At 48.2% G+C, this 14,397-nt stretch overlaps 1 protein-coding gene across 1 annotated transcript in view; it reads right to left on the bottom strand.

Annotated features, from left to right (window-relative positions):
• Positions 1-9,849: 9,849 nt before the first annotated feature.
• ARPC1A (actin related protein 2/3 complex subunit 1A) overlaps positions 9,850-14,397 on the bottom strand; it is a 39,581-nt gene continuing 35,033 nt past the window's right edge. The window contains exons 9-10 of the mRNA XM_039460368.2: positions 12,940-13,030; positions 9,850-10,230 (exon numbers count right to left, since the gene is read on the bottom strand). Coding sequence (XP_039316302.1) covers positions 10,192-10,230; positions 12,940-13,030 — 130 coding nt within the window. The 3' untranslated portion in view covers positions 9,850-10,191. The remainder of the gene's footprint in view (positions 10,231-12,939; positions 13,031-14,397) is intronic.

The following is a 14,397-nucleotide window of genomic DNA, read 5'->3' as shown; positions in this document are numbered from 1 at the left end:
GGGGTCAGAGCAGCCGGGCCCCGCCTCCTCGGCCGTTCTTGTCCTCGCCACAAAACCTGGGTGCTGCCCCTGCCATGGGTGACACTGGCTGCCCCTGCTGACGCTGGCCGGCCAGCTGACTTCTTTCCCTTCTGTTTCTTTTTTTGAGACGGATTCTCGCTCTGTCACCAAGCTGGAGTGCAGTGGCACGATGTCAGCTCGCTGCAACCTCCGCCTCCTGGGTTCAAGCGATTCTCCTGCCTCAGCCTCCTCAGTAGCTGGGATTATAGGCATCCGCCACCACGCCCGGCTTTTGTTTTTGTTTTTGTTTTTAGTAGAGACGGGGGTTTCACCATGTTGGCCAGGCCAGTCTCGAACTCCTGATCTTGTGATCCACCCACCTCAGCTTCCCAAAGTGTTGTGATTACAGGCTTGAGCCACTGTGCCCAGCCTTTTCCCTTGTGTTCCACCGCAGTGGGCTTCACTTCTTTAAGTCACCCAGTTAGCCTTGCAGCCAACTGATTGTGGGTCTTGGGCCAGGTGATCCCTGGAGTCTTCCCATCCTGAACCTCTGCCTTTTCAGTGGAGACTTGGCCAGGAGGCCAGGCAGATGGAAGAGGCTCGGATGAAAACCTTCCCTTGGCAGGACACAGTGGCTCACCCCTGTAATCCCAGCACTTTGGGAGGCCATGGTGAGTGGATCATGATGTCAGGCGTTCCAGACCAGCCTGGCCAATATGGTGAAACCCCATCTCTACTAAAAAATACAAAAGTTAGGCTTCAGTGGCTCACGCCTGTAATCCCAGCACTTTGGGAAGCCAAGGCAGGCAGATCTCGAGGTCAGGAGTTCAAGACCATCCTGGCCAAATGGTGAAATCCTGTCTCTACTAAAAAAAAAAAAAAAAAAAAAAAATTAGGCTGGGCACAGTGGCTCACGTCTGTAATCCCTGCACTTTGGGAGGCTGAGGTGGGCATATCACGAGGTCAGGTGATCGAGACCATCCTGGCCAACATGTTGAAACCCTGTTTCTACTAAAAATACAAAAATTACCTGGGTGCGGTGGTGTGTGCCTGTAATCCCAACTACCTAGAAGGCTGAGGCAGGAGAATCGCTTTAAATGGGGAGGCAGAGGTTGCAGTGAGCCAAGATCACACCACTGCACTCCAGCCTGGTGACAGAGCCAGACTCTGTCTCTTTTTCTTTCTTTCTTTCTTTCTTTTTTTTTTTTGCTAGCGCAGAAATCACTTTATTCCAGATGAGACTCTGTCTCAAAAAAAAAGCTGGGTGTGGTGGTGGCAGCCTGTAGTCCCAGCTACTCAGGAGGCTGAGACAGGAGAATCACTTGAACCCGGGAGGAGGAAGTTGCAGAGCTGCCTGCACTCCAGCCTGGACAACAGAAGCAAAACTCCATCTCAAAAAAGAAAAGAAAAGAAAATTAGCCAGGCATGATGGTGAGCTACTGTAATGTCAGCTACTTGTGAGGCTGATGTACGACAATCACTTGAACCTGGGGGGCGGAGGCTGCAGTGAGCCAAGATGGGGCCACTGCACTCCAGCCTGGGCAGAGCGAGACTCTCAGAAACAAACAAAACCTTCCCTCCTCTCGCCTCCTTCAGACCCCTCTCCTTAGTATTTGTCCAGGGTCTTCCTGGATCTCAGGAGGTCCCAGGCGAGATTCCCACCCCATCAGGCTTAGAGGCTTTCATACATGCTGTTCCTTCTGCCTGGAGCACTTTTCCCACCCTGTCTTCACCTGCTGACGTTGGTTTGTCCTGCGGGATGTGGCTGGCGATCTCAGGTGGCTTTGCCCAACCCCCTCCCCATTGGAGGTACCCTTAGTTGCCACTCTCTTTTCCACTGAGTTCGACCCCCTGGGGTGGGTGGCTGGGAGGATTAAATGTGTCCAAGTGTGTGGAGCGGGTCACACAATGTGGACACAGGAAGTGCTTGAACTTTTGTGAGTCCCCCAATCTTGCTGCTCCTGAAGATTTGCTCAGAAATGTTGGCAGCCAGCAAATTCAGGTGGTGGATTTAGTTCAAGCAGCTAAAAAACTTCAAGGGGTCTGTATCAGCAGCACTCTTCCCACAGGGACAAGTATAGGGTAACTGATGTGACCCTGTTGCTGCTTCCCTGGCTTCCGTCCTACCCCACCACTTTGTAGGTGCCCAGGGAATGACCCCAAGTGGCCCTGAGTCGTCTAAATCAGCTCACAGTGTTCCCTGTCCTGGACTTGTGACCTAAGATGACCAATCAAAGCAAAGCCCAGCTGATAATCCAGCACTGGAAGCCCCCTCTGGGCAAGCTGCAGGAATCTGGACTCAGAAGTAAAACATGGAAGTGGAACAGCAGCAAGGGAAGCTAAGGCAGGGAGAATGCAGAGCAGAGAGAAGGCCAGAGAAGTGACTGGGGCTCTGGTCCCCTCTGACTGGCCAGCCTGAGCCCAAACTGCCACCAAAGATTCAGATATGTGAGTCAAGTTATCCGCTTAATGAATTCATTAATGTTTTAGAGACAGGGTCTGGCTCTGTTGCCCAGGCTGTAGTGCAGTGACCCCATCACAGGTCACTACAGCCTCCAACTCCTGGGCTGAAGCAATCCTCTCACCATAGCCTCTCAAGTGCTTGGGACTACAGGTGTGCACCACCATGCCTAGCTGATTTTTAAAATTTTTATAGGTTGGGTTCGGTGGCTCATGCCTGTAATCCCAACACTTTGAGATGCCAAGTTAGGTAGATCATTTAAGGTCAGGAGTTTGAGACCAGCCTGACCAACATGGTGAAACCCTGTCTCTACTAAAATAAAAAATTATCTAGGTATGGTGGTGCACACCTGTAATCTGAGCTACTCAAGAGGCTGAGGCAGGAGAATCACTTGAACCTAGGAGGCAGAGTTTGCAGTGAGCCAAGATCGCACCACTGCACTCCAGCCTGGGCAACAGAATGAGACTCCCTCTCACAAAAAAAAAATTTATTGGGACAGCATTTTTGCTACATTGCCCATATTGGTATCAAACTCCTGACCTCAAGTGATTCTCCCATCTCAGCCTCTCTCATAGCTGGAAGGGATCACAGATGTGCACCAGCACACCGAGCTAATTTTTAAAATTTTGTATGGACGGGGCTTTCTCTGTGTGGCTCAGGCTGGTCTCGAACTCCTGGACTCAAGCAGTCCTCCTGCCTCAGCCTCCCAAAGTGCTGAGATTATAGGCGTGAGCTACAGTGTACAGCCTCTATTTTTAGGCTGCTTTGAGTTTTTCTGCTGCCAATCATCAAAGCATGCTAACAAATATGTATACCTTGAGACTCCTTTTTCCTAACTGTGAAAATGCAACTAAGGTCACCTGAGTTGATGTAAAGGCTCTAGAAGCCCATGAGAACAGCAGCGGTAGCTGTACTGTTCTCTCTACTCTCCCCTGGGCCCATGATAGAGCCTGGTGCATGAGTCACTCAGCACACATCTGTTACATGAATAATCAACTGGTGTTAGAAAACTGAGTCCAGGCTGGGCACGGTGGCTCACGCCTATATTCCCAGCACTTTGGGAGGCCAAAGCAGGCTGATCACATAAGGTCAGGAGTTCAAGACCAACCTGACCAACATAGTAAAAACCTGTCTCTAATTTAAAAAACAAACAAAAATACACAAAAATTAGTCAAGTGTTGTGGCACGCGCCTGTAGTCCCAGCTACTTGGGAGGCTGAGGCAGGAGAATTACTTGAACACAGGAGGTAAAGGTTATAGTGAGCCGATTACAGAGCAAGACTCTGTCTCAGAAAAAAAAAAAAAAAAGCTGGGTGCGGTGGCTCATGCTTGTAATCCTAGCATATGCTTGTAATCCTAGCACATGCTTGTAATCCTAGATCCAAAAGGCTGAGGCAGGCGGATCACTTGAGGTCAGGAGTTTGACCAGCCTGGCCAACTTTGTCGAAATACCGTCTCTACTAAAAATACAAAAAGAGGCCGGGCAGCTGGGCTTGGTGGCTCATACCTGTAATCCAAGCACTTCGGAGGCCAAGGCGGGTGGATCACCTGAGGTCGGGAGTTCAAGACCAGCCTGACCAACATGGTGGAACACCATCTTGAAAAAAAAAGAAAATGTAATAATTAAAATAAATAAATAAATAAATAAAGGCCAGGCACGGTGGCTCACACCTGTAATTCCAGCACTTTGGGAGGCCGAGGCGGATGGATCATGAGGTCAGGAGATAGAGACCATCCTGGCTAACATCTCTTTAGTAGAGATGGTGAAATCCCATCTCTACTTAAAAAAAAAAAAAAAAAAAATTTAGCTGGGTACGGTGGGGCCTGCCTGTAGTCCCAGTTACTCAGGAGGCTGAAGCAGGAGAATTGCTTGACTCCAGGAGGCAGAGGTTGCAGTAAGCCAAGATTGCGCAACTGCACTCCAGCCTGACGACAGAGCGAGACTCTGTCTCAAAAAAAAAAAATAAATAAATTAGCTGAGCGTGGTAGTACACACCTGTAATCCCAGCTGAGGGATTAATCTGGCGTCTGAGGCAGGAGAATCACTTGAAACTAGGAGGTGGATGTTGCAGTGAGCCGAAATCACTGGACCAGGACGCATCCTAGCCTGCTTGACAGACCAAGAGTCCATCTCAAAAAAAAAAAAAAAAAAAAGAAAACTGAGTTCAGTTCTGGTGCTGCCATTTAATCTGTAGTGTAACCGTGCCTCAGTTTCCACATCTGTTAAGTGAAGCTGACAAGCAGCGCCCACCTGCCTGCCCACAATGCAAGGTTCTTTGAATTGGCTGCACCACAGGCCATACCCTAAGTTGAGCCATGGTGACGCCTGTGACCTGCACCTACACCTCTGGGTTGCTTCCTGGAACTAGAAAGTCTGAAGTAACTGGAAAACCACAAAAGGAGAAGAAATGACCAGCCTCTGCGTGCCTAATTAACTAGAGACATTTTTCTATTGTTCCTTATTGCCACCTCAATTGATGAGGCAATTGGACTTTGTAACCAACCTTGGTCAACCTCGTGACTCCAGACCCTACAACCCCCTCCCAGCTTGCAAAAACCACCCTAAACCGTAACTTCCGTAACTTTCCACTGCTTACCCCAAACCTATAAAACCAATTCCTTTCCCACTGCCCTCCACTGACTCTTTTTGGACTCAGCCTGCCAGAACCCAGGTGAATAAACAGCCACGTTGCTCACACAAAGCCTGTTTGTGTGAGTCTCTTCATTCAGGGCACACGTTTGAACACACCCATCCTACAGGCCTACAGTCGTGGAGGGAAGACCCAGTGCATGGGAGAAAACAGACCTCAGACTGGAAAGTGATGGATGGCATTCTTTGAAATGGCTCCCTTGGGGAAGAAAGTTTTCTAAGCCCTATGTAGAGAAACTCTGGGTTAGGGAACTTGGAGATGGAAGGATTTCATCTGGAGCTCCCAGAACAACTTGGAGAGCTCTCTGTTTCTTCCTGGAATTGGCTTTGCGCAGGGCCCTGGGATGAAGATGCTACACACTCCCCCTTCCTTTATTGCCTTTTTGAGTTTCTAAGAAATGCAGCCACAAACCCAGGCCGTGACTCTCCGGGGCTGGCTGACACGGGGGAGACAGGCCAGAGCTGGTGCCATCTCCTAGGTTCTTGTTGGCTTTCTCCTCCTTGCCCCTCACCACTTTTTTTTTTTTTTTTTTTTGAGTCAGTCTTCCTCTCTTGCCAAGGTTGGAGTGCAGTGGTGCCATCTTGGCTCACTGCAACCTACAACTCCCTGGTTCAAGCAATTCCCCTGCCTCAGCCTCCTGAGTAGCTGGGATTGCAGGTGTGCACTACTACGCTCGGCTAATATTTTTGTATTTTTAGTAGAGACGGGTTTTATTATGTTGGCCAGGCTGGTCTGGAACTCCTGGACTCAGCCAATCTGCCCACACTGAGCCTCCCAAAGTGCTGGGATTATAGGCATGAGCCACTGTGTCCAGCTCTTTTTTTTGTTTTTTTTTTTTGTTTTTGAGATGGAGTCTGGTTGGAGTGCAGTGGCACAATCTTGGCTCACTCAACCTCTGCCTCCCAGGTTCAAGCACCAGTTTTACTGCCTCCTGGTCACAAAATGGCAGCCAAGTTGACTGCAGACAAGCAGTGGGTGGGCTAAGGCAGACCAGGGAGACAGGAGATGGAAGAGGGGTGGGGACCTTTTCTAAGAGCTCCCAGTATCCAGTATAATCTCCCCTTTGTCCCACTGGTCCACTGCAGATTGTGAACCCCTGGGTCACTTTCCCTGGGATCAAAGGGTCCATCCTACCTGACAGCAGGAGGGAAGAGGAGAAAACCTTGAGGCCAAAGCCCCAAAGCCACATATCTGGTAAGGTAGCTAAAGGCCCGCAGGGCAGATGTCCCCCACAGCTCGGGCCCCCATAACGCTTGTTCAGCATTCCACATCCCATCCCAGGCTTCTGACGGGGCTGCAACCCTGCTGCACAGCCCCCTTCCAAGCCATGTGGCCTGATGTGTCAGTTTGAGAAACTGAGGTCTACAATGAAACCCACAAGGTATTGTCATCAGATACCTTCTTGCTCTTTTTTTCTTTTTTTTTTGAGATGGAGACTCATTCTGTTGCCCAGGCTGGAGGGCAGTAGCGTGATCTTGGCTCACTGCAACCTGTGCCTCTCAGGTTCAAGCAATTCTCATGCTTCGGACTCTTGAGTTGCTGGGATTACAGGGGCATGCCACCAATTCCTGGGATTAGGAGCTGGGTCAGTAGCTGGAATTACAGGTGCATGCCACCAACGCCTGGCTGATTTTTGTATTTTTAGTAGAGAAGGGGTTTCCCCATATTGGCCAGGCTGGTCTTGAACTCCTGACCTAATGTGATCCACCCACGTTGGCCTCCCAAAGTGCTGGGATTACAGGGGTGAGCCACTGCACCCAGTCTTAAATATGTTCTCATCAGTTCCAGTGACATGGCCCCGCCCCTGAGTGTGGGTGAGCTGAAAGTGGCTGTCACTAAGGTATTTCCCTCGCCCAGTGGGGAGCACGTGCTTAGTGGTTACTACCAGGCCTTTGGAGAGACTGGTCATTCCCCTCTCTGGATTTTTGTCATCTGGAAAATGTGCTAGTAACAGTTCCAACCCTACAGAATTGTTATGAGGGATAGTTAATGGCTTCCAAGTGCTTTTCTTGGTGCCAGCACAGTTAGAAATATGGCATTCATGGCCAGGCGCGGTGGCTCAAGTCTGTAATCCCAGCACTTTGGGAGGCCGAGGTGGGTGGATCACGAGGTCAAGAGATCGAGACCATCTTGGTCAACATGGTGAAACCCCGTCTCTACTAAAAATACAAAAAATTAGCTGGGCATGGTGGCGCGTGCCTGTATTCCCAGCTACACAGGAGGCTGAGGCAGGAGAATTGCCTGAACCCAGGAGGCAGAGGTTGCGGTGAGCCGAGATCGCGCCATTGCACTCCAGCCTGGGTAACAAGAGTGAAACTCCGTCTCAAAAAAAAAAAAAAGTATGGCATTCAGGGTGTGGCTCACACACCTTTCCTGAAGAACTGTCTCAGAGCACTGCAGACTGTAGTCACTGTTTACAGAGGCCTGGTCTGAGTCTCAAAGGTAGAGTGAAAGGAGGACAAAGCATCATGAACTCAAAGACCCTAGTACTGAAATAAAGCACTGAGGGCTTCTGGCTGTGAAGATTGGAGCAGGCCTTCCTCCCCAGATGAGGAATGACCTGTGTTAAAAAATAGCAAAATAAATTAGCCAGGCATCGTGGTGTACATCTGTAATCCTAGCTACTCAGAGGCTGAGGTACAAGAATTGCTTGAACCTGGAAGGTGGAGGTTGCAGTGAGCCGAATTGCGCCACTACACTCCAGCCTGGTTGATAGAGCTAGAGGATCCATCTGAAAAACAAAGAAAGAAGGAAAAATAGGCCAGGTATGGTGGTTCACGTGTGTGATCTGAGCACTTTGGGAGGCTGAGGCAGGAGGATTGCTTAAACCAAATTTGAGACCAGCCTGGGTGACATAGGGAGACCCTGTTTCTATTATAATTTCAAAATGTTTTCATTTAAAAAAGAAAAAAAACCCGCAAAATAACTCTGTGGTTAAGTTCTTGGATGCAAAGGAAGTCAATTTTGTTTGTGTTTTTCTGGAGACAGTATCTTGCTCTATCCCCCAGGCTGGAGTGCAGTGGTGTGAACTCAGCTCACTGCAACCTCTGCCTCCCAGGTTCAAGCAATTCTCATGCTTCTGTCTCCTGAGTAGCTGGGATTACAGGCACATGCCACCATGCCCAGCTAATTTTGCATTTTTAAGAGATGAGGTTTCACCATGTTGGTCAGGCTGGTCTTGAACCCCTCACCTCAAGTGATCTGACCACCTTGGCCTCCCAAAAGTGCTGAAATTACAGGTGTGAGCCACCACGCCTGGCCGATTTTGTTTTCTTTTTGTGTTTCTTTCATGGAGTACATCGTTTCTCTAAAAATCTCTGGGCTTGCTGGCCAAACCAGGTGATGACACTAAAAGATAAATCTTTTTTTTTTTTCCTCTGAGACAGGGTCTTGATTTGTCACCCAGTCTGGAGTGCAGTGGTGTGATCTCAGCTCCCTGCAACCTCCACCTCCTGGGTTCAAGGGATTCTCCTGCCTCAGCCTCCCGCGTAGCTGGGATTACAGATGTGTGCCAATATGCTCTGCTAATTTTTATATTTTTGGTAAACGGGGTTTCAGTGTTGGCCAGGTTGGTCTCGAACTCCTGACCTTGTGGTCTGCCTGCCTCAGCCTCCCAAAGTGTGGGGATTACAGGTGTGAGCCACTGAGCCTGGCTAAAAATCTTTAGCTAATTCCTGTTGTATGGTCGGCTTCTGTCTACCCTCATAGAGCCTTGCCAATGCACTGTGTACACTACACAAAGGAGCTCCTGCTACTGGGGGCCCTGAGAGGACACTATAGGGACCAGGCAGGGCCATGAGGCCTGGTACTGGATAGGATTCCCTCTTGGAGCGAGGGCTTCCCATGAGTCACCAAGGGGGCAAAATTCCCTTCTTTTGAGCACCTCATGATGTGCCTTGGGAAGCACTGTTACCAGCATTCTAGAAGGGGGCCGTGAGATCAAGGGAGGCCCAGCTCTGGCTACTACTTACTTTGCTTTTCATTTATACTTGTACCTCTTAAGATTCTCTGCTGTGGAATGTCAAGCTTCACGTCTCATCATGATGAAAGTAGCTCAGTGTGGGCACAATCATCTCTAAGCCAAACGCGGACTTTTCCCTTTTCCCACGCCCTTGCAGACTCCCAGCAGTACACCTGTGGTTGCTTCCTCCCTGCATCTCTTACTGAAATGAGATCTTCAGTGTTGGGGTGGGGCCTGGTGGGAGGTGTCTGGGTCATGGGGCAGATCCCTCAGGAATGGCATGGTGTCCCCTGGCAGGAATGAGTGTGTTCTCACTCTATGACCTGGTTGTTTCAAAGAGCCTGATCCTCCCGCTCTCTCTTGCACCATCTCTTGCCATGGGACACGCCCACTTTCCCTTCACCTTCCACCATGAGTAAAACCTTCCTGAGGCCTCCCCAAAAGCAGATGCAGGCACCATGCTTCTTGTCCAACCGGCAGAACCATAAGCCAAAGAAATATTTTTTTCTTAAACAAATTAGCCAGCCTCAGGTATTCCTTGATTGCAACACAAAACAGACCGACGCAACCTCCTTTGCAGAAGTATTGCAACATTCAGAAATGGTTTTCTCTCACCTCCCACTAAATGGTTCTTTTTGGTTCTAGGTTGTATAGAATGGTTCAATTTAAGAAACCAAGAATCTTAAGATTTTACCTAAACAAAAAACTAATCGAATGAAGAATTCACTCATATTTTTCTACCAAAAATTGAAATACTACGAGGAAACAAAACCAAAACCACATTCAGTTCTTTTATTTAATTTTCTAGTGGACAATTTACGTATCTCCCTCACCCTGTCTTTTAAGTTAGTGTGACAATTTTCTATAATAAACTACTTAAAGAGAAGCTTTGGTCAAGAATGGAATGAAATTGCAAAAAAAAAAAAAAAAACAACAACAAAATCACTGCTTTTAAAAAACCAACACTTTCACCAATTTTATATTCAAACAAAACCACAAGGTATTGGTGTGATATGTGTTTTCAGTGTTTCCTCGGGGCTGGCTTCCTCACCATCGTGCCACGGCACAGCTGCGGTCGGCCACAGTTTGTCATGCTGGATGGCGGAGGCTCACTCAGCTTCACATTATCCGGAGGCCCTGGATGGAAGACTCGAGGGTCTTGGAAAAGGCGGGAAGAATACTGATGTCACTGAGTAGTGTCCACCGTGAGGTTTTCCCCATGCTAGGTATTTTATCACTCCTTCCTCACTGGGGGAGGTTCGGCTTGTCCCCACCCTGAACCTGGCCTTGCCACCTGAGACAGGCTCTCCCAGGACTAAACCTTCAGAGATGCTCTAGGCCCGGTGTCCCTTGTCCCCACTGACCCCACTCACAGGCTCTGGGCATACTCCTGTGACTCCTCTGTTTTTTTTTTTTTTTTTTTTTTTTTGAGACCGAGTTTCGCTCTCGTTACCCAGGCTGGAGTGCAATGGCGCGATCTCGGCTCACCGCAACCTCCGCCTCCTGGGTTCAGGCAATTCTCCTGCCTCAGCCTCCTGAGTAGCTGGGATTACAGGCACGTACCACCATGCCCAGCTAATTTTTTGCACCTTTAATAGAGACGGGGTTTCACCATGTTGACCAGGATGGTCTTGATCTCTTGACCTCGTGATCCACCCGCCTCGGCCTCCCAAAGTGCTGGGATTACAGGCTTAAGCCACCGCGCCCGGCTGTTTTTTTTTTTTTTTTGAGACAGGGTCTTGCTCTATTGCTACAGGCTGGAGTGCAGTGGTGTGACCGTAGCTCACTGCAGCTTCCAACTCCTGGGCTCAAGTGATCCTCCTGTTTCAGCCTTTCAAGTAGGTGAGACTAAAGGCACACGTCACTACACCTAGCTCGTATATATATACTACCATGCCCAGCTAATTTATGTATTTTTGGTAGAGATAGGGTTTCACTCCATATTGGTCAGGATGGTCTTCAACTCCTGACCTCGTGATCCACCGGCCTTGGCCTCCCAAAGTGCTGGGATTACAGGCATGAGCCATCATGCCTGGCCCATTATATATATTTTTAAATAAAGACAGGGTCTCATTATTTTCACAGGCTGGTCTTGAACTACTGCATTCAAGACAGGGAAGGAGGGAGGCAAAGCAAGCCTCAGCTTCCTAAAGTGTTGGGATTACAGGCGTGGACCAGCGTGCCTGGCTACACCTGGTTTTTTTATAGAGATGAGGTCACGCTATATTGCCTAAGCTGGTCTCAAACTCCTGGCCTCAAACGATTCTCCCATTTTGGCTTCCCAAAGTGCTGGGATGACAGGCATGAGCCACTGCGCCTGGCTGGCCACAATTCTTTTTTCTAGTTTCATCCTATGCTTCTGTAGGACCACACCATGGGCAGTGCCTCAAAGGCAGTGTACACTCTCTGAAGCCCAGGCTAGCCTGGCTGTGCTGCGCCTGCAGCTTAGGATGCTCGCCTGTGCTTTCTCAACTCATAGCCCCCTCCCCTCCAAAATCCATGGCAGCTCAAGATGCCGCTCAAGTGCAACCTTTTCCCTGCAGCGCAGGCAGTCCACACATAGTCCCAGACTCCTCTGTATGAAAACAGGCACTGGCTTCTCTTCTGAGCTCTGCCAAATCCCCTACCCAGCCCCTGTATCCACCTCTCTCTTCTACCAGACAGGCTAGTTCAGTGTCCAGCACCATGCATGGGAACCAACAGATACTTAGTAAATGTTTATTAAATTAATTAGTGTAAGCCATAAATATATATCTACATAGTTAAATCTGGGCTGGTGTCCAATAGGGCCTGCTTCTAAAACAGCACTCCATTTTTCCTCAGTGAATGAATGGACATCTATAAGTAAACATTTCTTCTCACTGAGAATGTGCTGTTCTTCTGTGGATGACTTTTAGGTTGTAAAGAGATCTCCGGCTGGGCGTGGTGGCTCATGCCTCTAATCCCAAGCCCTTTGGAAGGCTGAGGTAGGTGGCTCACCTGAGGTCAGGAGTTCAAGACCAGCCTGATCAACATGGAGAAACACCATTTCTGTTAAAAATACAAAATTAGCCCAGTGTGGTGGCACTTGCCTGTAATCCCAGCTACTCGGGAGGCTTGAGACAGAACTATCACTTGAACTGGGAGGCGGAGGTTGTGGTTAGCCGAGCTGGCACCACTGTACTCCAGCCTGGGCAACAAGAGTGAAACTCTGTCTCCCCCTCAAAAAAAAAAAAAAAAAGAGAAAGATCTCCAGGGCTGGGAACAGTGGCTCACACCTGTAATCCCAGCACTTTGTGAGGCCAAGGCAGGCAGATCACATGAGTCCAGGAGTTTGAGACCAGCCTGGCCAACATGGTGAAACCCCGCCTCTGCTAAAAATACAAAAAATAGCTGGGCATTGTACTGTGCTCCAGTAATCCCTGCTACAGGTGAGGCTGAAGCAAGAGAATCACTTGAACCCAGGAGGCAGAGGTTGCAGTGAGCCAATATTGCACCAATGACTGCACTGCAGCCTGGGTGACAGAGCGAGACTCCATCTCAAAAAGAAAGAAAGAAGAAAAAAAAACATTTCCAGTTTAATGTCTTACATTAGGACTAGATTTAAATCTTACATGTACTAGATTTAACATTTTGTTTCAAGAAATGAGAAACATTCTTCTCACAAGAGTTTTGTAAAAATATTAGCGGGGGATGATGGTGCATGCCTGTTGTCCCAGCTACTCGGGAGGCTGAGGTGGGAGGGCTGACGGAGGCAAGGAGTTGGTGGTTGCCGTGAGCCATGATTGCGCCACTGTATTCCAGCCTGGTGACAGAGAAGCAGCCTATCTCTTAAAAAAAAAAAAAGTTTTAACACCAACAAGATTTGTTCTGTTAGGTAGAAAATACCTTGAAATCCCAAATTGTCATGGCTCCATCGATGCCAGTAGTGCAAAATTTGCGACAATCTTGCTTGTCCACCTCATAAATAGAGACTTGACTGAAAAAAAAAAAAAAAAAAAAAAGAGATTGTGAGGTATGTAGTGGAAGTGAACACAACATTCCTGACTAATAGTGTAAGGGCAGTTTAAGGACATGAATTATCTTCTTCTTCATTTTTTAAATAAAGATGGGATGGGGGTCTCATTATGTTGCCCAAGTTGGTCTTGAACTCCTGGGCTCAAGTAATCCTTCTGCTTTGGCTTCCCAGAGTGCTGGGATTACAAGTGTGAGCCATCATGCCCAACCAGGAAATGAATTATCTTTTAACCCCTGAATATAAATTTGTCCACCAACATTAGGCTACAACAATCTGGCTCAGAAAATACCAAAAAGCATTTTATTTTATTTTATTTTATTTTATTTTTTTTTTGAGACGGAGCTTCACTCTTATTACCCAGGCTGGAGTGCAATGGCACCATCTTGGCTTACCGCAGCCTCCGCCTCCTGGGTTCAGGCAATTCTCCTGCCTCAGCCTCCTGAGTAGCTGGGATTACAGGCACGTGCCACCATGCCCAGCTAATTTTTTGTATTTTTAGCAGAGACAGGGTTTCACCATGTTGACCAGGATGGTCTCGATCTCTTGACCTCGTGATCCACCCGCCTCGGCCTCCCAAAGTGCTGGGATTACAGGCTTGAGCCACCACGCCCGGCGAAAAGCATTTTATTACCAGATGTCCAGGAACGACAAAAGTGGAAAGAAGAGAAATTAAGAACCTGCCTTACTTAGAGTAAGCTGGGGAAGCAGGAATGCCCATACAGCACTCAAATGCTGGGAGCAGGCTGTTGGCAGGACACACCATGGAGAAAACGGTGTTTTCGTTTGTTTGTTTTTAAATAAACTAGAGGCACGATGAAGCCTGACTGAAATCCACCTGGCTCCAAACAAAACCTCTCAAATCACCCTCCAAGACAGCCCATGCAGATAAGCTAACAGCCCTCCTCGAGTTTCAGATTAATCATTATAAATGTTAGCAGCAGACATACCACCAGATTCCAACCAAGCCAAGCAGGGGAACCAATAAATGAAGCAACTTGTTTTAGACTAATTTTCTAGAAAGCTTTCAAGACAATCACCCATTGCTCAGATAGTATTTTTCTTTCTCTTCTGAAATGTCTAGAACTTACCTCCCTCTTCCCCGACCTTGGGAAAGGGATGGCAAACTATGGCACACACTGCCTATTCCTATACAGCCTGTGAACTTTAAAAAAAAAAAACAACAAGGTTTTTCATTTTTACTCATTTATTTATTTTTTGAGATTAAGTCTCATTCTGTTGCCCAGGCTGCAGTGCAGTGGCATGATCTCGGCTCACTGCAACTTCTGCCTCCTGGGTTCAAGTGATTCTCCTGCCTCCGCCTCCTGAGT

Source organism: Saimiri boliviensis, chromosome 20 (assembly GCF_048565385.1).
Source record: "Saimiri boliviensis isolate mSaiBol1 chromosome 20, mSaiBol1.pri, whole genome shotgun sequence".
NCBI classification, from domain to species: domain Eukaryota; kingdom Metazoa; phylum Chordata; class Mammalia; order Primates; family Cebidae; genus Saimiri; species Saimiri boliviensis.
Note: the sequence above shows the minus strand (reverse complement) of the source record. Positions and strands in the feature narration are given on the sequence as shown.